The 26,596-nt window shown below is 38.5% G+C and overlaps 1 protein-coding gene across 2 annotated transcripts; it reads right to left on the bottom strand.

Moving 5' to 3' along the window:
- Positions 1 to 3,698: 3,698 nt before the first annotated feature.
- prim2 (DNA primase subunit 2) lies at positions 3,699 to 25,482 on the bottom strand. Of its 2 annotated transcripts, none has more exons than XM_071480862.1 (14): positions 25,346 to 25,482; positions 23,847 to 23,996; positions 23,600 to 23,712; positions 22,840 to 22,931; positions 22,606 to 22,726; positions 21,579 to 21,674; positions 19,890 to 20,027; positions 17,017 to 17,084; positions 15,490 to 15,562; positions 15,021 to 15,206; positions 8,473 to 8,599; positions 8,130 to 8,212; positions 6,572 to 6,640; positions 3,699 to 4,413 (listed from the first exon to the last, which is right to left on the bottom strand). In XM_071480862.1, exons 2-14 carry the CDS (start codon positions 23,989 to 23,991, stop codon positions 4,186 to 4,188), a joined length of 1,539 nt encoding a protein of 512 aa, XP_071336963.1. In that variant the 5' UTR covers positions 23,992 to 23,996; positions 25,346 to 25,482; the 3' UTR covers positions 3,699 to 4,185. The 2 variants fall into 2 exon arrangements, with proteins under 2 accessions (XP_071336963.1, XP_071336964.1); XM_071480863.1 differs by lacking the exon at positions 25,346 to 25,482 and adding an exon at positions 25,069 to 25,179.
- Between the last annotated feature and the right edge of the window lie 1,114 nt (positions 25,483 to 26,596).

The raw sequence follows: 26,596 nt of genomic DNA, 5'->3' as shown, positions 1-26,596 counted from the left end.
AATCTGAAGAAAAGAAAAAAAAAAAAAAAAACACACCCCCTAACCAATATTCTGTTTTTATTTCCAACTATTCCTTTAAAATTTAAAATCATTCAATATCAAGCACAATATCAAGCACAAACCAAGCAACCTGGCTGTGATTGTTGGAGTCTGAATGGACACAAAATGGGTTTTGGTGTTTAAATGTGGTCAAACCCAAACTGTGATCGCTCCTACAGTAATGGATGTACAAGAACAGCACATAATAATGTGCTCGCAAGCAACGAGAGGGAGAGTATTGTAAACACAGCTACGGATAAATACAGGCAAACGAGATGCAAGTCATTTTCAGGTCAAATATGGATATACAGCAATATGATCTCATTAAATTCTGTCTTCCATGCTTTAATAATTCATGGGAAAAAGTAATTGTGGAGAGATGAAGTCGGACAAACTCTCCAGTATATGTGGCTCAAATAGATGATCAGTGTTTATAGGCAGTTGGATCCACAGCAGTGCCAAGCAGGGTAAAACAAACTCGCGTTTGTGCCGCAGTGATTAAAACCTGTTATACCAAAGCAAGAGGAGGCGACAGCACGGCTCCAGGCGGGGCTCTGAGAGAGTGGCAGAGTTTTGTGAGCAAAGTTAATCACATGAGCAAGCGGCTCACACATCTGTCAGGTTAATGAAACAACGCCCAGGGGATTAATGGTGAGTTTACGTACAGCTGCAGGAACTTCCCCCACCAATTTTACAATCAACAAGGTCATCACAGCTCCTGGCTAATTTAGTGTTTGGACTTGATGATAAATGTAATCTTTGTTTTTTTTTTTTTTTTTTTTTGGATTTCTTTTTTAATTTCAGAGAGCAGTGTCACACTCTGCATCCTAACAAGAACTGCCAGGTTTTACATGAATTAGACAAAATGCTGACGGGACAGTGATGGACCAATGGAATGATGCCAACAGGTGCATCCTCGCTGTACTGTAAGGAGGACACCTATTTGCAGTGATTGATTTTCCTGCTAAATTCACTTTTATATTTTAAACCAAAGCAGCATCAGTGTTTCCTCCCAGCAAGAACAAAAAGTCAGTTCCCATTGTGTTCATCTCGTCTTCGCGGTGGTTTTCTTCCACATCCATAAACCTTCCATGAATTTGGTTCATTTTATACAGCAACAAGTCACGGAGCGAGACAACAACTGAAGCAATGTTTATCAAACGCTTAAAGAAAGTAAGAGTGCTGTCAGGTCAACAGAGTTTAGCGCCCCAGGCCACTTTCTCAGTGCATCCATAAGCTTAATGGATTTCAGACTGACATTCTGTGACGCAGTAAGATGCCGTCCTGTTGCTTTAGTTGAATGCCAGTATGAGGAGGCAACTAAATATAAATGGTAATCAGCGTTCTTAATCTTGAAAACAAAATGCTCAGCAATAAGAGAATATAAATGCTTTTAATATCATTTCCATTATCAGTCTCGCAACTTGCCACAACAGTCACACTACTCTCAAATTCACCTTTGCAGAGTTCTTGATTAAATGTCAGTCTAGTGAGTCATATGAGCGCTCAGAGGAAAATGAAATTGTTAAAGTTGAAAAATACTCCTCTGATCGGTCTTGTGACACATCAAACATTGTTTTTCATTATTATATCGCAAAACTTTTCTGAATATAATCTGCAGGCTGTTGTTAGCAGAAAGAAGCAAGATTTTTCATGGTAAAAGAGTTGTTTTTTCCTGCTTTCTTTGCCAGCAAAGTAAACATCCAAGCACTATGTGTTTAATACGTCCCAGTGGGACTCTGAGGTGGAGGGTGAACTCAGCATTTGGGAATGTACTCATAGATGACATTTGAGTGATTCTGCAGAGTAAAGGAATTAAATGTCATTCTCTTTGCCATCATGTTCAAATACACAAACTTCTGACAGCGGCGCGTTTAGACTAAATGAATCAGTGTTTTAGTTACAAGGCTCAATTCATGCAACACACTCTCTGTAGCTCTGATGTTCTTCCTAACCTCCATCAGGCCTCACTTCACATCTGTTCAAACTTTATAACCTTTATTTATTTCTTCCAAGTGCCACAGCGACCCCAGCACAGTGGGGATGGAGGCGGTGACTGCGGTGCTGCTAATTTGACAAGAATCCACTGAAAATAATCTGTGCCTCCTTCCACTGAAACGTTAATACTCCATCATGACTACGCAACCTTTTATGAAATCTGAAATCAGGAATGAGACACTTATCAAATAAATTGTGCTCGTTTTCATGCAGCTCCAAGGCGAGATGTACAAGTATGCGTTATGGGGTGTTATCTAATCCTTAAAAATAAATAGAAAACAAAATGCACACAAATCCCCCAAATTAACCAGAGCTGCTCCTGGTGAAGCACATTAAATAACAAATCAAACTGCTGCACACATGGTCCCCTGGGCGAAATTATATGTGGAAGAGGACAAAGAGAAACATCACGCTCTGAATAGAAATGTACAATGGAGTCAATATTGAGAATTCAATACTACTGACAAATGACCTATTGATTTATTTTGTTGCACTTTCACACCATAATGCAAACAATTGCGCTTGTAACTCTAACTTGACGCTTTGTTCATTTCTCACATTTGAATTAATGTTACTTGTTTATGGATGCAATGCAAATCAACTTGAGAATGTTATGTTTGCAGCATTTACGAGCTCCAGATTGCAACGCATTCACAGGGCTGCAACAAAAGCCTCACTCCGGCTCCACTGCACATCCTTGCATACAGATACACCCTGCATGTCAGCCTCCACGTGAGGCCCATGAAACAAATGTTGCGGTTAGGTCTTGGATTGAATTTCTCGCTCTTTCGGATAATGCACCATCCCCAGAACACCTCTCGCCCATGTAATGAGTACGGGAAGAAAACGAATCGCAAGACGAAAGCAAGCAAGTTCATGACTAATGATTGTAAATCCATTCGGAGGAGATAAACACTGTTCTAGTCAACTGCCTGCCCACAGTCGAAGAAAGTGCCAGCTTTGTCAAATGTAGTCATGCTTTACCAAATATTAAACATCAAGGGTCTCTTCCTGACAGCAGCCCGGCTGCACACTGTTATCCAGTTGCCTTATTATACGGGATAAATCCTCTCTATGTCAAGAACCATGCCTGGATTTTAAGACCTAATTTAATTCCAGCTATATGAAGCTCTGGTGCAAGTCATGCTCTGACGTAAAAAGCACGAGGCAGTGTGGTCTGAAAGTGTCAAAGTCTGCAGGGAGATGTGCAGAAATTCTGTTATTTATTTATTTTACATTAGACACCACCTGGGACATTAAATTAGATTTAAAATGATCAATCATTAAATTACTGATTTTTTTTTTCACCCCATAATTCAATATTTCCTTTGGCCCCCTGGAAATGCATTTGTATTCATATAATTCAGGGCCAACTCTTCAGCGGCTCTAATTGGATCTAAAGTTAATAATCTAGTAAAATGCATAGTAAGAGTGGAGACAAGAGCTCAAAACTGTACCACCTAAAGAACCAAGATTACAGGAGGAGTCTCCGTTCCCAACATCACAGCAGTGCAAACGGTCCTCGACTTTCAGGCAGCCACCATTTTTCAATAATTATTGAGCAGGCAGTTTGAGATAAGAAAAAGGAAATATCTCCTGACCACGAACGCTTTGAATAAATTGCATTGTGCACTATGAGGCAATATTCCAAGGCAGCATAATACAACTGTGGAAATTATTTATTTTCATCCATCCTCCTGCCACCATTCATCCATACTCCTGCCAGCAAATACAATGACATTGTTTCTGAGACAGCTGGGAAATGTTCTAGTCATCACCCCCAAAACTGCGTCCCTGCCAAAACACTGTGCACTGAGACTGGGTATAAGCCATCTGAGACCAGACCAGAGTGAAAAAAAGGAGAAAGAAAACAAATCAAGAGACTACTTTTAACACACGGGTTAAGCAGCAGAAAGAATGATGCAGCCTCACCGACACTAACGAGGAATTTATCAGGTAGAAAATGTGATGCTGAGATTAAAATAATGTTGCTTAAAGGTTAACTGAAACCCTGCTGTGTTTAAAGTGGACTTGATCATTGAAAGATTACTGATAGCTACTTTATCAGTCAGAACCTTCATCCCTCATAAAAAAGACAAATGTTTATTTCTACATGTATAAAAGACCAAAAAATAAAAAATAAAAAATTCAGGCGTCTTGAAAGAAACAGTCCAGATCCTCCGTCATCTCGTCCACACCCTGGGAGGCGTTTGCTGCTGCTTCTTGTGTTGCAGTGGATCCTCTGGCAGCAGAGTTTTCCTGCGACCTCTGTGGAGTTTCCATCTCTCGCTTTATGTCCTTGCCTCCGCCCAAAACTCTCTGGCTCTCTATAAAGTACTGGTTGGGGTGGTTGAGCGAGAAACTGGTGTCCTCAATCTGTTCAAAAAAAAATAAATAAATAAAAAAAGAGGAAGAGCACAGAGGTAGGTGAAGAAGAAATAAGAATAGCGGTCTTAGTTTTCACAGAGGTGGGAAGTTGGTAGCAGACTGATCGATTTATGTCACCTTTTATAAGATGATCACATCTGCTTCATTGGGCAACATGTGGAATGTTTTGCTAATTTACCCACAATTTACTAATTAACAATAATGAGTACTTTCATGGGCACATTAGCAAGTTAAGTCACCAGCTAGCTATTCCGTCAAAGCACAGCGAACAGATGAAATGTCCTCTCAGGAAATAAAATGTCAAAATCCCTCATGATGAGTAAAAACCTATAAATCAATGGATAGAATGAGTTTGAGCTCTTTCTGTGACCTTTAGTTTTTAAACAATTATTCAACAGAATGGTGTTTTCAAAGGCTTTCATACTGAAGAAATTGATGTTTTAAGTTATTATTTGTACACAACACATTCCACTTTGCTATTTCTACCTGTTGAGCTACTAGACTGAAGGCAATAACACTGCACCAAGCACTTTAACTACTATAATGTATATCTGCGGGGTGTGTGTGTGTGTGTGTGTCAACATTAAATCATTGCTTTAATCAGCTAGTAGCTTCCTAAAAATGTGACTTCAATATGTATAAATTGTCCTGTGGACAAAATTAATTAATTTTACACATGGCTGCAGAACTCAACATCTTTGTTTTTTATGACAGTTGCTTAGATTAAATGAATGTAACTGTAGTGACTATAAGCAAACATGACAACTACATTTTACATAAAGGTCAATAGCTAGTCTGCGAGCTAAGGAGCACAGGGTTACAACTGTATATTCAAAGAGTGTGTGGTTGGTTTTTAATGTCTTCTATGTTTATATATGTGATGATTTAAAGTGAGAATATGTAATTCTTCTAAGAAGAAAAAACTTAAGTCTGTTACAAATAAAAGGTTGAACTCACAGGAAATAAAACACACCTAACACATCTTGCTAAGTTCAGTGAACTTGGGCTTTTTGCTCTTACAGCCTCATGTGGTCTGGTGTGACCAGCAGCTGCTGGTGGCTAAGGTATTTTTATTTTTTTTACATGGGTTCTGCTGTGTAACTGATATCACTACATGTTGCTACTCTTACTATCTGTTTGCATTTATCAATAATCTGTTACTTGCTCAAAAGTAACTGTAGGTTCCCTTTAAACAACAGCATTAACAAAATTTATTTTAAAAAACATTTACATTTCCTGTAATAAGACAAGGTTTTAATGTGTAAAATTAGTACTGCTTTTATTAATGCTGCTTTTAACAAGTTTCATACATAATAGTTAAAATGTCATGATATGAACAAGCCTCTGTCATGGACTAAATTTTAGGCAGTTTGTAATTACTAATCTACTTCAAGAATAAAATGTGTAATGCAAAGTGTAATGGTGAATTATACCATTACAGCCGATAGCCATTGTACAGTGTATTTCCAAACATTGAACGAAACTATCTAACATCTAAGCTATAACTGAAATATTCTTCACATTGTATGACTTATTTGTGTACAGTCACTGTTATTTTCATTTCAAGGGTATTAACTTGTAATAAATCTACCTCACGAAGGTAAAATGTGTAAACCGATGTTCTCTCCCAAAATAACTATGACTCCTTATGTCTGAGATTTAAAAAAAAAACAAAAAAAAAACTGTTACACCTTAGACGTCATATATCGAGCTGTGTAAATGTAGTAAGGAGAGTGAGAGAAAAACCAGAGCTTGTGTTTAACTACTGATCATCATGTGCCAAACATGAATGACATCTGCAGTCACTAAATACACTGTGAGTCTAAGACCTTGTTTGTATGTTGGTTTTTTTTTCCCCACTCACTGCTCTTCTCTAAAACCAGGACCCAGAGTGTGACTGAAAGGGATGATGACTCAAGCATCCAAACTTAAACAGATTAAATTAAGTAAGTATCCACAGGGGACAAAATAGATCTGACTGCTATAATAAACCTTTAAAAAAAATTAAGTGGCTATGACAGCCAGTTAATGATGGATGTGATGACAGTTCTGGGTCTCTCTCCCGAGCCTTCATGCATCAAATGTGAGGACCGAACACCTGCCTCTGACACAGGTACTCCCCGCCTCAAATTAAATCTGCACTTACATTGTGTGTCAGCTCAAAGTACTTCTGGCATGCCAGCTGATAGTGCATTCCTTTAACCAGCTCCAGGATCTGCAACAATAGGTAGAGGGCAGAAAAAGAGAGGATCAAACACTGTTTCACTGTTACACTTTACATACTGGCATGGAACGTTTACATAAAGGTATTGCTAACATTTTGCGATTTTGCAGTTTTGTAATCAAAATTGTTTTAATTGGCTTTCGATCAACTACCTACACAAACATCCCTCATAAATCATTACGACAGCAGTGAGCACATCCTTCAAGAAATCCTAGCAAATGTAATCAAAACAGATCACCTTAAATATTCATGCCCTGAGTCAACTCTTTGTAGAATGTAGGAACTCTTGGCAACGATTACTCCTTCAACTCTTCTGGTAATTTTAGAGGTTTTTTTTTTTTTCTTCCTGGTGTTTCTGAAGCTCTGTGAAGTTGAAAAGGGATGGTGTGAGAAGCCAGTTCGAAGCCCAGGATTTGGTTGGGTCACATGAGGGCTCTCATCTTCTTGTACCAAAACCGCTGCAGCATTAGTGCGACTGCACACTCAGGGTGACTAACCTGCTGAAAAATAAATCCAAGGTCTTCAGCGCTCGCTAAGAGAGAGACTCTTCTGAAGAATCTGCCTGTATTTGTCTCCTTCATTATTCTCCATATTCCTGAAGGCTGCCTCCAGCATGATACTGCCATCAGCACGCTCAACCACTGTGGCTTGTATTAGATCTGCGAGAGTGGTAATAAAAGGCAAACACTGGCTGCACTGTGAGTTTTATTCTTATTTTCTCTTTCGCAAAAGAGAAAATATCACACCTGTGTGATGTGAGTACTTCACTTCCTATTTGTGAGCTTTACTCGAGAAGGTTCTTCTGGGATTTGAGAAACATGTCAAACATCCACATTATCGCCTCGGCTATCTTTGACTTCTCAGGTCTTTTAGAAATAAACTGTGGGTCACTCTGTGAAAGACAGTTTTGTACAGACACTCATGGGTGACTCCTCATGACTTTGGTGATCCTGACTTTTCATCTTTTCATGCGGCGCCTCCAGCAGGTCAAAGTTTTCACTTTTTTTTTTTTTTTTAAATTTCCTCTGGAACAATAATGAGGTTAACGTTGTTTTGAATGAAATATCTTGACAAGTAATGCATGGACTGTCATGAAATAATGACTCTGGTGATCCATTAACTTTTCATCTAGTGCCATCGTCAGGTCATTTTTTACTTTGACCAGTATTTCGGTTTATGCAAGTACTTGCGAAGTCAGTCACTGGTTGGCGTCTCCCCTCTGCCCTGCACTGATCTGTGCTGCAACTACTTTCAACTAGTGTATTTTCTCTACTGTAGATGAAATGTTATAAAGACTCAACTTCTAAGACCAGCTGCTCTCAGCCATGGTGTGAGGGTGTGGCAAGTAGAATTTATAACCCCACCGAAAAAAAAAGATTTTATTTGCAGAGTTCCTTGAGCTCAGGGGAGAACTGTCGAGGCAGAAGATGGTGGTTGTCCGACCACCTGAGACACCTACTGAGGACAGGACGACACCCACCTGACTGATTCCACTGGGAGACACTTTGTAGAACTGAAGCTTCTGCTTCAGCAGCTCTGGGTCACTGTGACGAAATGGACATCCTACAAACATAAAATGGAAATGAATTTAAATAGTTCGCTTCATAAACAAACCATCTCTTTACTCACTGACCGGAGGAAACTGAAGTATTCAGCATGTGAAAACTGCATGTGCAGAGATTTTGGTGATGATTTTGATGATGAACATCCAGTCAGTCCTGTCACTATATCTAGTTAAAGTTCCTTTAACTACAAAGCCTGATAATGGGAGCTGAGTGGCTTAACATGTGGGTAATGGCTTCTTCCAACAGCCGTCAACTCACCATGATGGTCGCCTTGGCTGGGTGGGTTTGACAAAATCACCTTCATGCAACTGTAGGGGGTGTAGTCTGTTCGCTTGCCTTCTTTGCCAAACATGTGGCGGATGCTGTAGGCATATGCTTTGTCAAACTACAGAGAGAGAGAGAGAGAGAGAGAGAGAGAGAGAGAGAGAGAGAGAGAGAGAGAGAGAGAGAGAGAGAGAGAGAGAGAGAGAGAGAGAGAGAGAGAGAGAGAGAGAGAGAGAGAGAGAGAGAGAGAGAGAGAGAGAGAGAGAGAGAGAGAGGAAGACAAGAGGGGAAAGAGGAAGAGAGGGCATTAGTGAGGATGAGAGTGTAAGAGGGACAAGGTTGGGGTGAAAAGAGACATTGTCATACATCATGTCAGTTTTGACAGGGTGTTTTCCTCAATGAAATATAGAGCTATTAGAGAGAACCTGCTGTAGAGGTGTTGCCACACTCCAGATTGCTGAATTATGGATACCTTAACACGGCCATCTTTCCCTCTCAGTGATTTTGCCCCTTGTCCTGCAGAGCACTCTGATACAATGTGAGGAGTATATTTTAAATAAAAGACCGGAAATCCCAGTATTCAGCGTGATGTGTTAACCATTTCTACCTAAAAATGTCACTTTCCCAGTGACCAACAAAATAATAATCGCCAGCTCTTGTTTAAATCAGGCCCATGTTAGTATGGGCTTGTACAGTGTAGAGCTGCAGTTGATCAACTGGCATTTTACCCCACTACATTCATTTAACAGACAAAGTTACTAGTTACAAAAAAAGCAGCACAGAGTTGTGGCCCCTTGTCACATTTCAGAAGTTGTTGCAGTTCCACCAAAGAAACATTTCCCTTTTTTGATTATCCAATAATTTCACAATAAAAGCAAAGCCGAGACAAAAATCCGTAAAGATGAAGATATTTGCGTTTCTGAACTTTTCGTCTTTTCTGCCCCAGTCCTCGACCCCTCAGATTTACTTTGTGACCCTTTGGAGGGAGGCTGATGTTGAGGTTGGGAACCACTGGACTGAACTAACTGTAATAAAATCTAGCTCCACCTCAACCAGAGACTGCAGCAAAATGCTGCTTACTCATTGATGCATCAGTATAGACAATTTAATAATGTAATTTAAGATAATGTGTCAGTCACAGAGGCCATTTTTCTGTACAGCAAATACTTTTACTTCAGTAAAGAATCAGTGTACTTCTTAAGGTTTTGCTGCTAACCAAGTATCTTTGGGTTTCAGATTGTTGATTGGATAAAATGAGTACGTTGAGGAGATCAATTTAATTTTCAAATATTGTGATTAACCTAGAAAATTATACAGTAAGTGATGATGGATATGATGATTAGTTGCAGCCACGGGCTTGTATAACATCTGTATGGCATTTAAAACTGAATATACAAACATGTTGACTATCCACATTTTGATAAGGATACATTTTCTCTGGCCCTTTTTTGATTTACAGTACAGCTCCAATACTGACAGGCTGCATTCACAGTCAGACAAAAGTAGACTTTGTGTAGTAGTATTCAGTTTACCAATGACCACACTGAAGCAGGGTGTGAGTTCAAACAAACTACGTGAGTCCCTGACTTAATATCTGAAAAAATCTTTGTATGATCTCCCAAAAAACAAAACATCAAAGTCAAGGACACAAGCGAACTGTATCAATAAACTTAAAGTGCCAGACCTCAGCAAACCTTCACACCATATTCTGTCCAGTTTGTTCCACACCAAAAATCCTTTCATATTTTTTTGATAGGGGTCATTCTACAAAATCTCCACAGTGAACTCCTTTTATGTGTACCGTATTTCTGCACAACCATTAAAAATGAATTACAGGGACAGTGCCTCTAAAAATCAAACAGTAAAATACACACAGTGAACTTCGACAGTGGCAGAACACAATCACCATGACTGCACCCATCATAACACATTAATGTTGCAATAAAACCCCTGATCTTGCTAATGTGACAACCTGCAATAGCAATTTAAAAACCCATAAAGTCTTCCTTAAGTATAATAAATCAAATATTAATTATGTAGAGCTTCTAAGGATTCAAGGGGCTGTTTCCCAAGTTAAGACCCCCCCCCACTCTATTAAAACGAATCCTGGAACTCCACTGGCACTAAAGTGTGTTTAATATGTGTTATATGAAATAATTAGAACATAAAAAGTCCTAAAAAGTGATACAAACACTTGGAGATGATATGGCATTAAACTTTCACTTCTTCCAACTAAGACTGAGTTGGTCTGATTAAAGAAAAAACTTATGAACAGGTAACAAAACAGCCGTTTCACATATATACTGGAATTATCTACAAATAGCTCCAGAGGTGACCTTAAAAATGAAAATAATATGTAATAACTTATGAGATTAAACTGTTTTTGACATTTGATTTCCCCTCAGTATTCAGATTCCCCTCAGCGCTGAGATGTTGTACAGAGCAGTTCAGTTTGTTCTCATCTCATCCCATTTTTACTCATATTGAATGCAACTCCTTTAAATTTAATGATATTTTCAGTAATCACCAACTGTGTTCCTACACTTCAGCCTACACTTCAGATAATCCTGGATATACTCTAATACAGCTGACCTCCAAACTGATGGAACTGAGAAAAATCAGAGAAGAGAGTCTGAACACAAGCACAAAAGATGTATTAAAGGAGCAGAGCCATAGCTCTTCTAGTGCACATCTTGGCTCGTGGGGCTACATCACTGCAACATCCCCCCACACTCCAGGACACATTCACAAAAACCTGCGGCAATGGAGACAGAGAAATAGGACACAATCAAAAGGATTATGTATGTGTGTGTATGTGCATGTGTGTAAACTTGGCATGGCTTCTTAGGCTCAGTCCATAGTGACTGATGTGCCTGTAGCTCCAATCCCTCTTATATGTAATACCATTAAAATACTTTTAAATCTGCACTACAGGCCTTTTCACACCCTGAAAACAATAAAAGGTGAAGGACTATAAAATATTCAAAGTGCACCCAAGTTAAAAAGTTTGATATAGAAGCTGGCTGCTTTTTAAAATGGTCATTAACCCACAATGAACAAGTAGAAAAGAGGCAAAATATACAGATATCTCCATGTAAAGCTATTCATCTGCAAGGTCCTAGTTTCTCAATGAGAGCAAATGTCACTTGAACAACTTATATTCAGCATGAGCAGTAAAACCAAGAGCAACTCTAGACTTTTTTGATTTCAGCCACTTACATCAGCTAACGATGCACTTACAAATATTCTGTCTGTTTAAGGATTTGGATTTTATTTACTTATTTATTCAAATTGGAGTCTTAATATTTCTAAAAAAAAACAAAAACAAAAAACTAACTCAAGATCATCTTGGATCTCTTCAAGAAAAAAAAAAAAGAAAAAAAAAAAACTGAAAAAGTGAGACAGACCCATAGCAAAGGAGGCGCTGGGGGCTACTTTGAAATGTACTGAAAACACCAGTGATTAATATAACACGGTGTGCATTTGTGACCACAATTTAAGAGGAGTTAATATAAAGTGTCATCTAATGAATCTCATCTGTGGTTGGAAAAGGTCCCAGAGGAAACCAAAGCTATAATGTGAAAAATGGTGTCAGTTAGTGGAAATTAATTAACCTCAAGTTAACATCTGTAAAACAAGCAGTTCGGAGCAGGCCTACCCTAAGGCTAAACAACACAGTAAAATGTAGTACAAATAGACACACCTCCAAATGAATTGGCTGACTTCCATGGCAAGAAAAAATGGTTAGATCAAGTTGATTTCATCAATTTTCCCTCTCGCTCTAGTCTAATATTACACTGCCTCTTCCTCCGGGCCTCCCTTTCGGCATCGCTGCCTCCCATCTTTTTCTCCATGCCCATCGCATACTAATGAGCAGGCTTTGTGTAGCCTGCCACAAAGTGCAGTCCCTGACACAACACATACATCACTGTGAGAGCTGCGATCTGGTCAGCACCACTCTGCTGCCTCTGCTGTGGAACAAGAGATGGGCTTTATGCAGAGCCCATCACACTTTCTCTGGGAGAGCTTGTACATGCCACCTCAGAGACGGGGCACCAGAGAGGGATGTAACATGAATCCAGTGTACTGTGGCTGCCATGAACCTCTTACTGAGCTCCAATAACAGACATTGGCCAGGAGAGAGTGAAGGCAGAATAGATGGGACATTTTTTTTTTTTTATTAAATGCGGCCACACAAAAAACACACTGACTCAATTATATCTTCAGGGAGTGAGGAAGTAAAAACCAACAGCCCTGACTTCTAGTGTATTTCACTCCAGTATAAAAATAGTTTAAACAGCTACACAAATTAGTGTTGATATTTTGGTTCACTTTTTGTCTCTTAGTTATGTAGTCTTATTAGTTTGCTGAATGTTTCTGTTTATACTGTGTTATTAGAATACCTCACTCATAAATACAGGTGGTGGTTGCAATTAACTATAACAACCAACCATTAACCAGCAGGATACCGATTTTTTCAATAACAAATCTATGAATATGTTGTAAGGGCAAGATTAATTAGTTCTCTTAAACGTTGCCAAAACAAAGTGTCTTTGAAATATGATTGAAATTGAAAAAGTTTCAGACACATTTTATTTATTTTCATTTGTATTTTCATGTTTCTTTCATGTGATTTCCCAAACTGACCGGTAGAGCTCAACAGGTTTGTGTTTGTTTAATTTATGTTACACATCAGACTTCCTAAAATTCTTACAAAACTCCTGAATTTGTTCCTATTCCCACTGTTTACCAAGGATTTTGGGCCTGGCTTCATGCTGTTATTTCTTTATCAGAGACATTAGCAGTGTGTACATTTATAAAATTAAACATCGGCCTCTAACCAGTCCCATGTTAGTGTACTTTGTTCTGTATTTCTACAAAGCTGTTCTTTTGCTAAGAGATGTGAACAATATTACAAATGGTAAAGTGTCTGAATTTTAAAGCATCTATGCATTTTTGTACATCAGCATGTGGCCAGAATTCTTTTAATGTGTCTTATTACAACTAAAAACTGAGGCACCAGCAGGAAACGGAGGCTCAAGATATTCCCACGACACGCCTGGAGACATTGTCTGGCTGATGTAAAACACTTCCTTGGACTGGACAAAGGCAGACTACCTGGAGTGGCATGGTAGGGGTGCCAACCATGTGATCTCCTGTACAACTACAAGTCATTATTAATAGACAACATAGCTCGGGGATCAAGGCCCATCCACATGAACTGCTGTGCCAGACTGCCGCACTGGGTTTCTATTCAACTCAGCACAATTACATGATTTCTTGGCACCTTGCACGCTGCTAATACTGCATCTTTTGATGAGCACTCAAAAATGCAACACACTTGTGTGTGAGATGGATGGGTGTTCATCAGAGCAGGTCACAGGGCTAGACAGACAGTATTTTACACTTTTACTCTGCAAATATAATTTACAAAACACAAACAAAAAACTGGTCCAAAGCTGACATGGTTGATGAGACAAGTCTCTCACTGCGCCACAGTGGAATCAGATCATGCTGGTTTGATGTTTACCTGTGAAGCAGGTTTGCAACAACAATTGTGTTTATTACCAATTATTTTCTCCATTTGTCTCTTGGTCTATAAACATCATAGAACAGTGAAAAAAGCTTGTCACTATTTCCTAGAGCCCAGGGTGGTGTCAAATCCTCAAATTTAAGAACCCGACACCATCAAATGTCTGGAATTTTAAACTCAAACTATTACTCGATTATCAAAATATTTGAGAATTTATTTTCTGTTGATCAACTAGTCAGTTATTTGACTGCAGTCAGCAGCTCTGCAGGCAGGTAACAGTCTTCAGTGTATAGAGTCATATCCCTAAAAGCAAATCAATGCAATCCCAGCAATTACCTATTTAACAAGCAGCTATTTCCTTTACAGTCAACAAGGACAAGCATTAGACTTTTAAAACCATGTACTCAAGCCAGGCTAAGTCAGGCACACTGTGTAACAACATGTCTGCAGCTATCTAATGACCTCCTTGAAGAAACAAAACATAATTCAAAAATGCAAAACAACAAAACCTTTTCAGAACTGTTAAATAAATGTTGGTTCTGGCTTGTTACTAATACATTTATATTAAAAACATTACAAGAAGAATAAACAGTATGATTCATTTGAGCATGAGATTCCATCTGTCGCATCTCCTGCCATTATTCACATTAAGCGAAGTTGTTCTCCTCATGTACAACAATTTTAATGTCTTTACTGTGAATCTGTCTTCTATTGAAAGATACAACTGAACCCACAACCACTTAAGTCTTCATTAGACTCATTACAGTGCCGCATGCAACTAATGAAAGCAGTGAACTTTCTTTTTATCAATACAGCTTTGATGGGGCCACTTCATCACCAATAAAACAGCAACAACGACTCAAGTGTTGAGAAGCCCTCAGGAGAGGAAAAGGCACTGAGACATTAATACTGCTGCTGTGTGTTTCTTTTTTTATCTCATATTTAGTTGCCTGTGATCTTCTCATGACAACACATTCCTATATTACAGGATATACATGATCAACAATACCTTGTCTGCATCCACCTTGCCTCTGATGAACTCCAACCTCCAGAACTGCAGCGCCTGCTCCAGAGAGAGACCAATACCTTTGAGGAAGAGGCCGTACTGCATACGGCCTCCATGACGGAGATGGTGGTTCTCTCTCAGAGCCTGGTGCAGCTGCCTCATGCACAGAGGGAAGGACTTTCCTGAAAGCTACAGGCAGAAAACGATTAATGACTACCAAGCAAAAATGAACTAATATAATTTATCAGTACCTGTATATTCCTATTTCCATTCTATGGACCACAGGTTGAACATAATGTGAACTGACTGATTAAAACTAACGTGACACCTCATACACTTTCTATTCATTCCTCGCTCTGGGCCACCACAGTTACTACACAAACCTCATTTCTCTCCTTTTACACCAGCCATTCCCAGGCAACATGGCACCCTGAACTTGACATTTTAAGAATAAATGGTCAGTGCAACTCACTGAATCAATTTGTTCCAAGGAGATTTTCCCAACATTCTTCTGGATGCTGTAATCCTGTCCCACATAGGCATGACTGAAATGACAAAAAAAACATGAAAAATATCAGGACTGTGACAAATGGACAAATGAGACTGTATTCCTTTAGGAATATTAATGCAATTTTTAATGCAATAGGCACTGCCATGAGAAGTGAACATATTTTCTCAGGCATGTTTCCTCAACTCAAATGAAATCTTCTTGATAGAAAAACCAGATAAAGACCAGATATTAAAGACTAGACACAGCTAGAATAATGAAAACTTTACTGCAATCATAAAAACAAGTGAACACATGCCCTGTAACCTCCTGACAAACAAACTTGAAACTGCTAAGCTGCTATCAGTAGATTTTTAAGTCGATGACTGGCAATCCTTTGAGTCCCGTGTGGCAGTGCTTCTCATCACATTGTGTTCCCCCCACCACAGAGATTAGTGGCCTGCCCACTAATCTCAACAACCTGCCCACTAATCCCCAACAACAATCGAACAACATGACTTCTTCCTCCCCTATATTCATGTTCTTACTTTTATCTTAGGTAAGATAAACATCCTCACTATGCTCCGAGTCACTCTCCTTGGCTATTGAAGCTGATATTAAGTCAGCTGCTGTGAAGCTACCATTTAATGCAAACTAGTGTGCTGTTGCTGATTCTCTTCAACGTTCAGTGGTGAAAATGTTTAAGGTTGTTACATCAAGTTTTATCTACAAGAGATGTAGCCTTGTATCAGAAGGTAGTGGCAGCTCTATTGTTGGATGAACATGTTAACTATATGGACATTTTCTGTTTTGTTTTGTCTTGTTTTTTTTAATATTGCAATGGAGGTCTGATAAAACAAGATGCAGGTTTACTGCAGCACTTAAAAGAAGTGTCAGGCTTGTATTGCATTGTTTGGGCAAAACCGAACACCACAATACATCAAAATAAATGACACCTTTTACTGCACCTTTCCTGTCTTTTGGAAAACAACTAGGAGGGTGACCACATCACAGGCGCTGATCACAGCCTGCTAAGGGTGCAGCATAAAGCAGGTATTCCCACCATATGGAGTTCGACTTATGAGGGCTGCATTACTGAGCTCTGCTTAATGCATTATTTGATCATGAAAATGCATTACATTTTAAAATTCTAAATCAATTAAATAATCTATATAAAAAGGCAATTACTGGGGGGAAACATGTCCCCTACCACTCAACACCTAATGCAACACAGTGCATGAGAAATTGCCGGAGACATGACGCACATGTTGCATATCCCTAATTGCTTCAAGGGAGAGTTAACTAACAATAAAAACAGATGATGGTGTACACATAGCCAGGAACCATACGTTTCCACAACATCTGGACTTGTCTACAGGGACAGATTGGGTTGACTCAGATCTACCACAAGCTCCCCCAGCCCTCCTCGGTGCCAAAGATCAATCTTGCTAAATCTCTTTTTCAACAGAGTCCTGGCAAAATGGCAACAAAGTTATCAATCCTGCTGCTTACCTGAGGTGGTTAAGGAGCGGCTGGAGCCGTTCATCAGAATGCACTGCTGGTAGTGAGCGGGCAGTCAGCTGCAGAGAGATGGGCATCACATGAGTGATGGTAAGTACTGTAGGTCAAAGGATTAGAACAGCCTACCACTGCAGGTAAAGAGCGGAGATGAAGTAATGCACAGAACAGGAATTAAAATACATGGCCATGGAGTCAGCTGGCTTAAGCAGGTTGAATAAAACACAACCACTTCATTAAGACTCACATGTTTTTTGGAACCACATTATCAAACTTGAGCAGAAAAACGTAAACAATTTAACCAAAGAAGTAAATGCACCATACCATCAATCAGGAATACATTCACAACTCTTAGTTTTTCACATGTTGTCTCAGTCTATTTCAGTTAGATGTGAACATATTCACCTGTGAGTCAAATTGAATTTTCTTAATTCAAAAGCAATGTAGGCACATCCCTCCCCAACAAAAAGCTTTATAACATTATAAACACAACTCCAATCTGCAACAGCCATTTCATGGTCTACCCTACAGAAAACGGCTTAATATACGATACTCTGTCTGTTGAAATGAACATCAAACCAATAACTGGTCATTGGAGTCATATGGAGAAGCAGCTTTCAATTTCATGCCTTTTTAATGGCACATTTTTGGCGTTGTTCCCTTGCTGTCCCCAGCGGAGGAGAATAGACATTATGGTAACACAGAAACAGTCACAATGGCACAGTTACAACAAAATAGTTTTGGAGCATTATTCCATTCCAGCAGTTAGTGGTGCGGATAATTAGCAGGAAATTGGAGAATGGCCGAACTGGACCAAGTTGTCCTTATTATTTGTTTTTCTCGTTTTCTTTTTCTAATCCTGCCTGCCTGTCCTCATGTAATGGAGGAAATGCATTCAGGTTAAAGCAAATCAAGCAAATGTTGCTCACTATGCTGACAATAGAACAGAGACAATGACTTTCAATACTACAGCAAACTAATCATTATTTGGACACCAGAATGTATTCTACAGCCGGTGCAGTTCTTTACTTTCCTGGTAGTGAGTTTTAGACAAGTGCTTTAGCTGTCAATAGGTATTTTAGATCAGTGATTGACCAGTCTTTGTCGTGAACACAGGCATTACCTCAAAAAACACACTGATTGAAAGTGACTACTTAGTTGGATGCAGGGGACGGACAGTAGTACACAACCACACAACAAAAAAAGACCTTTGTCTGCAAAATAACTTCATATGCATAAAGTAACAGACTTCAACAACAAAATTTCTGAGGTAGATTCAAACAGCTGTTTGAAACAAACCATTTTCTCTAAAAGGGGGACACATGATATACATGTATGTGTGCATACGTATTAGAGCTAGCCCGATATTAGCTTATTGCAGATTTAGCTGTATCAGTGTATTTTGGTGGATAAGTGACAACTGTAGAACGAAAGCACTACATGGAACGGTTGTAAAAGAAAAAATCAATATGAAGTAAGTTAAATACTGCATATATTTTGTAGGTACTGATGACAAACATATGAAAATGCAAATCAAACAAGTGTGTATGGCGTGTGCCATTCAGTAAAAATAAAATAAAAAAACCTAAAGGATTCAATTAACTCCTCTGTGACACACGCATGACCAGTGAAGACGCAAATATGTACTGAAACAGCTTCTTTATAGCAGACAGGTTCACTTCAGACAAACTAAAGAGGATGCCTTCCACTGTCTGTGTGCGATCTGCAGTGGTGTCAATGGCAGTAATCTGTCAGAGAGATCACGTTTAACAATCATGGCTGTATAACAGGCAGAAACTGCGAGGTTCATTTTCAGCAGCAGGTGGATGCAATCACGCAAACGCTGATCCCTCATATTCCTATATTCTCAAATTCAAAAATAGATACATGAATGTGTTTCTTTTTTTCCTGTCTCCTCAGTTTCCTGTGCCACTATCATTTGTTGATGTTGACAATAACATGCAGAAACTTTGCTATAATTCATGAAAAATGTGCTTGTTCTGAGCTAGTAATGGCTTTTCCAGTGCAGCTCTTCTCTTTGCTACCATTATCACGACTCTGTATCACAATAAAAATTATAATGTTAAGATGATTACTTGAGATATAAACTTCACTCTTATTTCTGGCTGATTCCAACCTGTGCAGTTATGATTTGCAGGTCTTCATCATTTCCTCTCTGTGGCTATAAATCACTGATATAGTAAATCTCCTGCACCTCCTCAATAGCACAAACCTATTCATGAACTGTACAGTTCTACTGCCTTTGGTTGTTGATCATGCTTGCGCCTGCTCCCCCATTTAGACCCCTCACCATGATGTAGCCTGAACCTTGGTTGTCTCCTCACATGTATTATAAAAAAATGCCCCTGGTTCCCAAAACGTCATGGTTCACATCCTTCAGGGCATTCGATGCAATGCACAAGTGCGCCAATATTGCAACTTCACAGACCCCCTTCAACGACCTTTTAAAAAAAACATTATGCCTGTAGGGAGAATAAGCACTTTCACACTAGCTGTCCCCAGTCTTCCCTCCAGACATTTTATGTCATGTGTGCATACTTATTCCCCTCATATGAACCCAGAGTTTCTCCAGTTTCCCTGAGGGCTCTGAAGGGAACAACCGTGATTGCAATTTAATAATATGCCTATGCACCCGGGGTTTCTATGTACACAAAATGTATTTACATAAACTACAATGTAGAGGGAGTTGTTACGTGTTTACACCATGAACTGCAGTGAAGTGTGCCTGAAGTGGTCATGTTTCTTTCAAGCACACATTCTCATTGATCATTGATGAGTTTTCTGTAATATTACATAAGACTCATTATTCGTCCTTTCAAAAAGAGTACAGAGATGTAAACACTTACTGCGAGAGCTTTAGATAGCCGTGTGCGAAAATCATTGAGAACAATGGTGACAATATCCTGGTGAGGGATGTACACGTAGCCTGCTTTGAGGTACACTTTCCTTGTTCGCACCAGGTCCAGGGCATCTTGAAATGGAACCTTCAAAAATCAAAACAAGAGTTGGAGAGAAAAAATGTTTTAAATAATGCATTCAAAAGATAGATTTTAATGTACCATTTGCATGTATGGTGCGTGTCAGGATGTTGATGACAACCCTTTGCCCTTTATATTTGCATGTATGGTGCGTGTCAGGATGTTGATGACAACCCTTTGCGCTTTATATTTTTTGGCTGCTTAAAATGTGATCCAAGGATTTAGAGTTATTCTAGTGATACTCAATAAAGCAAGTGTAATGATTTACATTCTCAATGAAGAGGCTGTCAGCAACAAGCGTAAAATGTAAATTGAAAGTCTAGGGGCAGGCCATGACATTTTCCCCTTTTCCTTTTCATTTTGTGAATAGACACACTGAGACTTAAACTTACTCAGCTGTGAAAGGTTATGATGGTGATCTGTCAAACAGGCTATTATTTTTCAGGCTCTCCATTCACACCGATTTAAGAGATTCCTCCAATATGTGGACATTTAATGATTCAACAGTATCATGTCAAAACATTTCTTAAGAAGTATTACTAGATACTCAGAGGCATTTGGGAGAGTATGCATTCTCCAATATGTTGATTTGAACTGCCTGAGGGAGAAATATCTATTTCTATATTATAAGATGGTCTGACTAACAAAATATTTGCCCTGGGGTTAGGAGAGTTGTAGTAAAAACATAAACTTAGCTGGTAAATTTGAGTCTTACTTCAGTGTGATCAATAGTTTATTTTCCAGAGTATTTTGGAGTGACTGGTACTCTTAGGCTTACACAGAATGGGTGACACTAATGAGAAAGCTCTTGTGGTAATTATTCCAAGCCTAACACTGGCCCAATGGCAGACCTTACAAATCTACGAATTTACTACACCAACACTCAACTTATTTTACTCTCCAACATTGCTCTCTTTAGATAGCTAAATGGGAAATTATGTAACCTGTTTTAAATTACTTTGTAATGGCTTCAAATAGGTACTCTGACTTTTAGTCCCCAGTGTAGGTCAAAGTCCAAAAACACAAGTTCCTACATTTCCCATAATGCAACTGAAAAGCCCTTTTTCTTATGCTTCCCCGACTAGCTAACGCCACAACTCCAGTTTTAAAGCAACCTTTCTGTTAAAAATGTGAGCCTGATCTGACATAACCCTGGTGACATCATCGGGGTAAAACTGGTGGAGTGCCCCTTTAACATGACGATCCTCTCCAGTACAGAATCCTTTTCAATGATTCTTGACACTACTTTGTTAAAATGAGCATTAACAACTCAAAATTACTGAAACATGACCCTAACAATGACTGGAGCTTTTTAATAGTGAATAGAAGAATTGCTTTGAGGATAATTACAGCGCAGAGGGTGATTTTAACATCAAAGCATTTTCTGATTGGCTGTTAAGATAAAAATGTTAAAACATTTCTTTATGAAAGTTCAAACATTCAGAATGCAAAACATTAAGTTCATGGTACTATGTCTATATGGCTGGTTTCTGCATCTTTCATTCACCTTGTGGAAACTTTCTTAGTGGCCTCAATGGACAGAGATGAGTAACTCACTTTGTAGAAGTCCTGACTCTCAACAGTGACTCCACTGGTGCCGTAACTGGAGATGACAAGCTGTTCCTGCAGAGCCTTCTTTTCACTGGCACTAATCTGAAAAGTTATTGAAGAGGATGATGAATTTCAGTGAAGAGCTGCAAAGGCAGAGCTGTGTCAGTGTTAATACATTGAAGACTGAAGCTCATGGAAACCAAATGTCATTTATCAAATTAATGCACCGTTTTCCTACTTGCTCAACTCATTATGCACTGATGAATTATTCAATATTTTTTCCACTGATGAAAACCTCATGCTTCATGCTCTCCTTAAAGTGTGTCTTTAGACCCACCTAAGTAAAAGACAAATTAAACACAGTTAACAGACTTTTATTATTGACATTTGATTAAGAATTATTTAACTGTTAAAAACAACACACATATGTACATTTACCATCTGATATATTATTTTTGTTTTACAAATAAATCTTTTACCAAAAACATGGAGCAAGGAAAAAAAACACTTAAAATTTAAACTCTTTAATGACAACTCAAGAAAACCCTTAACGTTTATGGGTCCTGTTACAGTGATCAAACAGCACCATCTAGTGAAACTACAACTGAATACCACTATGTTGTGAATAAGGGCAGCTTGAACAGCTTGTAGTCCCTCAAGACACATTCGGTCTTTAAGTTGGGAAAATAAGGCACAATATTATTCATTGGTATGGGGTCCGTTTCAAATTTAAGCCTCACGTAACAAAAGACAAATAAAGTTTAACAGCTGTTTACTTATCAGTGCAGAAGACGCGTTGCAAGTTCAGCATAAAACTTCAGTCCTCTACTCACCAACAGCTGCCTTCAGCAGTGAAAAGCAACCCTCTTGTTTTGCTTCTATTTATATCACTGCTTTTCTTGTACTAAAGTTAGCATGCTAACCAGCTAACCCCAGCCTGGTAAGGTAATGCTAACACTGGATATGTAGCAATAGCAAAACCTACAAATAGCATCTTAAAATCATTGCAAAACAAAGGCTTTCAAAAACTTACTGTGTTGTATTGCAGATTATTTCGGTGCAGAAATTCACGTTTTTGATCAGGCGGCAGGTCATCGAAGCGGTAGCGGAAAAGATCAACTTCCTGCTGTATAAACCACCGCCTGAGGTCTTCCCTTTAAGATAAATATTTTGTTTAGTTGCTTTTGAATGATACTCATTTATTTAAATAGCAATTGTATTTTTGTTTTGACAAGTCATACCAAAAACTATGACAGACTTTACTTACGTTTGGCAGTAGGCCAGCCTGAGAATGAAGTGGGAGATATGATCCTTTCTTCGTTTCTCGTTTTCATCTTGTTTTTTATCATCCTTGACAGACTAAAAGAAGTATTTTAAATGACATTAGTGGTCATCTCTCAACTCCCTCTAAGCTTCTGTTATCCCCATAGTCATCTCAGGGTTTTTGGTATTGTGGTATTTGGTATTTTAGAGGCTAACCTGCCACAGGTGTAGGCTACTAGCATTTGTTTACTGCACAATACAGCTGCTATATTTTATATCAATTAAACGTGTTACTATAGTAACAACTTTGGAATATTGTTCTGCCCACTGACATTCTCAGTGATGGCTTCTTTTCTGTTTTAATATGGTTCTTTGTCTGTAGCAGACTTAACAATTTACCTCTAAACAATAAGTGTTAAAACCCTTAATATTTACAGTGATACTGATTAAGACTTCGTGCAAAAACACATTTTCTAGTTGTACAAGCTCAACCTAAAAGCCAGAAAAGTCAACACTACTGACATGTATAGCACTTCCATCCATCCACAGCTCTAACTACCAATATGGATCAATGCAGCATGACAATTCAGGAAAAAAGGCCAGTAAGCTTCATCTGAAAGTCAGCACCCGGTAAATAAACATTGAGAAATCACTGCATGATAAAACTTTGAGGTTGGCTTTGAGCTCAGCTATGCAATAATTAATAACAGTTTATACAGGCTGCACTGCAGAGTTTTCAATGTATGTCATACTAAAATACTTACAGCCTCTAATTTGTAAGGAAAGTTCAGGGTTTTAGACTCAGCCCGCATTTTCTTTTTGTAGTCATCTGACAGTTTCACGTAGCTCACTCCCAGATTCTCAATGGTCTTCAACACTGCAGTGGCATCAAAAGAAGACATGTCCCTTTTAGTATGTTAAAAACATATTTCACAACACCAGAGAAAACAGTACTTTCAACAAATTTCATAATTCAAATTTCATTTGATTGGCATGAAACCAAGCACTTACATTTCACTCTGTCCACAGCAAATGTCTCAAATTCAGAGAGAGAAATGTTTTCAAGAGGAGGCTGCCCATAGAACTGCAGAGCATGTCCATAGAGCTCCGTCTGAGGGCTGGTACCAATCTTCCTTCTTCTGCCAGAAAACAGCATCGTGCCTAATGTTAAGGGACAACAAGAATGTTTAATGTACCACCAGGTAATGGTCATCTGGTTGGCATATTCAGCGCAACACACAGACAGCGAGGTGCAGATCAGCACTAGTTCTAATACAATCACAGATGAAATGATCAACTTATTAATCATTAGTCGACTGATGGAAAACTAATCAGCAACAATTTTGATAATCACTAATTAATTTCAGTGTTTTTTCATTCAAAACTAGAGAAAAAAAAATGGCAACCATTTTCTGATTCCAGTTTCTTAAGTGAGAGCAGTTGCTACTTTTCTTTGTCCCATATAATAAATTGAAGATCTTTGGGTTGGATTGTTGGTTGGACAAAAAAAAAAAAAAAAAAGACAGCTGAACACGTCATATCTGGCTCTGTCATGTTGTGATGGACATATTTTCACAATTTTTTATATTACAAAGACTAAACGATTGATCAAAATACAATCAGCAGAAAATTAGATAATGGAAATTATAATTAGCTGCAGCCCTAAAATACAAGTTCATTCAAATTAAATAAGATGCACAACCAATTACCATGCCTTAATTCTGTTTATAACAGTTTCAGCTAGCTCATCTTCACTGGGTGCTGGTATTTTGGGAATCAAACATGGTCGAGAAGAATTGAGCAACTTAAATTTTTATGGACATACTAATATAATACAACTTGCAACCAATTAGCAATGAAGTGGTTCTCATGTTATCTGGTCTGAAATGTCAGAAGAATCCTGTGACCTTTTTTGCAAAGACAAACAAAAATTTAATAACACAAAATGACTGCTTAAGCTCTTTTACTAACTTTGTGCCATTAAAACTGTGGTAAAGTGACACTAGCTGATCTTATTACAAGTCATTATAGTTCAAAGACGAACTGTCATAGGATGTGGAGGCGAGGAGAAAGAAACGCATAAAGCATCTTCTCCCTGTCAAAACATATTTTATCTGCATAGGGCTAGAAAGGTGACCTTGACTAAACTCGGTAAAGACTATTAAGACGTTGATTCCCCTTTGGATACACAATCTAGCCGGGCAACAGTTAGCCCATTAGACAAACAACTTACTCGACTAGCGGTCCAGACCAGCAGGTTGAGACGTAACTTAGTAAATAACGGAGGATTATTTTTACCAGGCTGTATCCTTAGCACTGTCTAGTCAGCTTAGTCAGTCACCAACACATACCCAAACACAGAGCAGCAACGTTGTGGAAGATGCTAGCTAACATACAGTAAGCTACCTTGGAAACCGACTTGAAGCCGACCGAGCCCTAAAACAAACTGATAAATTTAACACACAAGTAACTGGCAGGACCATTAATTTGCAATATTGTCGTTACATTACCGATTAGACGATGGAGCAGCTGCTTCAAGGCTCAATCCCGCCAAACAAAGTGGGCTGTTCAACAAACGCGGGTAAATGATGACGTTTCACCAACTCAGGAAGAGAAACTCTGCCGTAATGTGGGCGCTCGTTTAGTTGTTCTGACTGACACGATGCACCTCTCCCGCTGGCGATGACTTTCATGAAAAGATTAGAAAGTCTTCTCGTTTTTGAACGAAACATTTGGACCAGGCGTGTATCCGGAGAGGTTCCAATCTAAAATAAGCCATGTATACACATCGCGTCCTTTCTATGTCTCTTTTGTCGTCGTCGACCTGGGTGCAACAGGGATTTACGGGAGCGCTTGTACTACATAACAAACGCACCCCGGACGTTTAGGTTTACCCATAGCACAAAATGCAGATTTTTTTTAATCTATAATGTAATATTAATGCGCAACAAGGCTTTAGTCCCCATGTCTTAACTTAAAGAGACGCTTTCTGCAATTAATTGTCAAAGTCGATGGAAAAAATTAACCGTCATCTTCGTTGTTCCGTAACTGAGCGTGAAATTCAATAGATGCTAATGCCAAGAAGTGATTTTATATTTGATGGTCAACTACTGTCCATATCTAGAGAATGTACGAAATATATATGTACATATATATATATATATATATATATATATATATATATATATATGAAGTAAATGTATACTTCTTACATTTCAGAGGAAACAATTCCACTTATTGTGGTTCAATTTTAATTAATTAATGTATTCATTATTATTATTATTATTATCATTATTATCATTATTATTATTATTATTATTATTGTTATTATTGTTATTATATTGTACAGATAGAATGCAGTTATAACCCGAGAAATTATTGCTTCAATTGTACGATCATTTTAGAGGCTGCCTTTTGTGCCTATGTTTTGTTTTGTGGTTTTTATTCGTACTGGAATATTATGTCGGTATTTTTATTTCATTAAAGGAACTGAATACTTCTCTCACCACTGAGAATAGCGGATTGGTTTGAGCTAGCCACAGAGATAAAAAAAAAAAAAAATTAAAAAAAAAAACCCCCAAACAACACAGATGATAGTTGTGGAGAAAAAAAATCAATATCAGGAAGGAGTTATTATAGATGTTATGCTCTAGAACTACAAATGTTCCCAAGACCCCGACGTCGGGACGTGTGCTTCATGTGACCTCTCTTGCGTTGTGCACTCTTTGGCTCTGCTGCTTAGCAACAAACATTAGCGAGCT

The sequence above is a fragment of the Trachinotus anak genome, unplaced genomic scaffold (genome assembly GCF_046630095.1).
Source record: "Trachinotus anak isolate AG129_WGS33_773 ecotype Australia unplaced genomic scaffold, CSIRO_AGI_Tana_v1 ptg000007l, whole genome shotgun sequence".
NCBI lineage: Eukaryota > Metazoa > Chordata > Actinopteri > Carangiformes > Carangidae > Trachinotus > Trachinotus anak.
The sequence above is the reverse complement of the archived record's forward strand: the minus strand, read 5'-3'. Positions and strand labels throughout refer to the sequence as shown.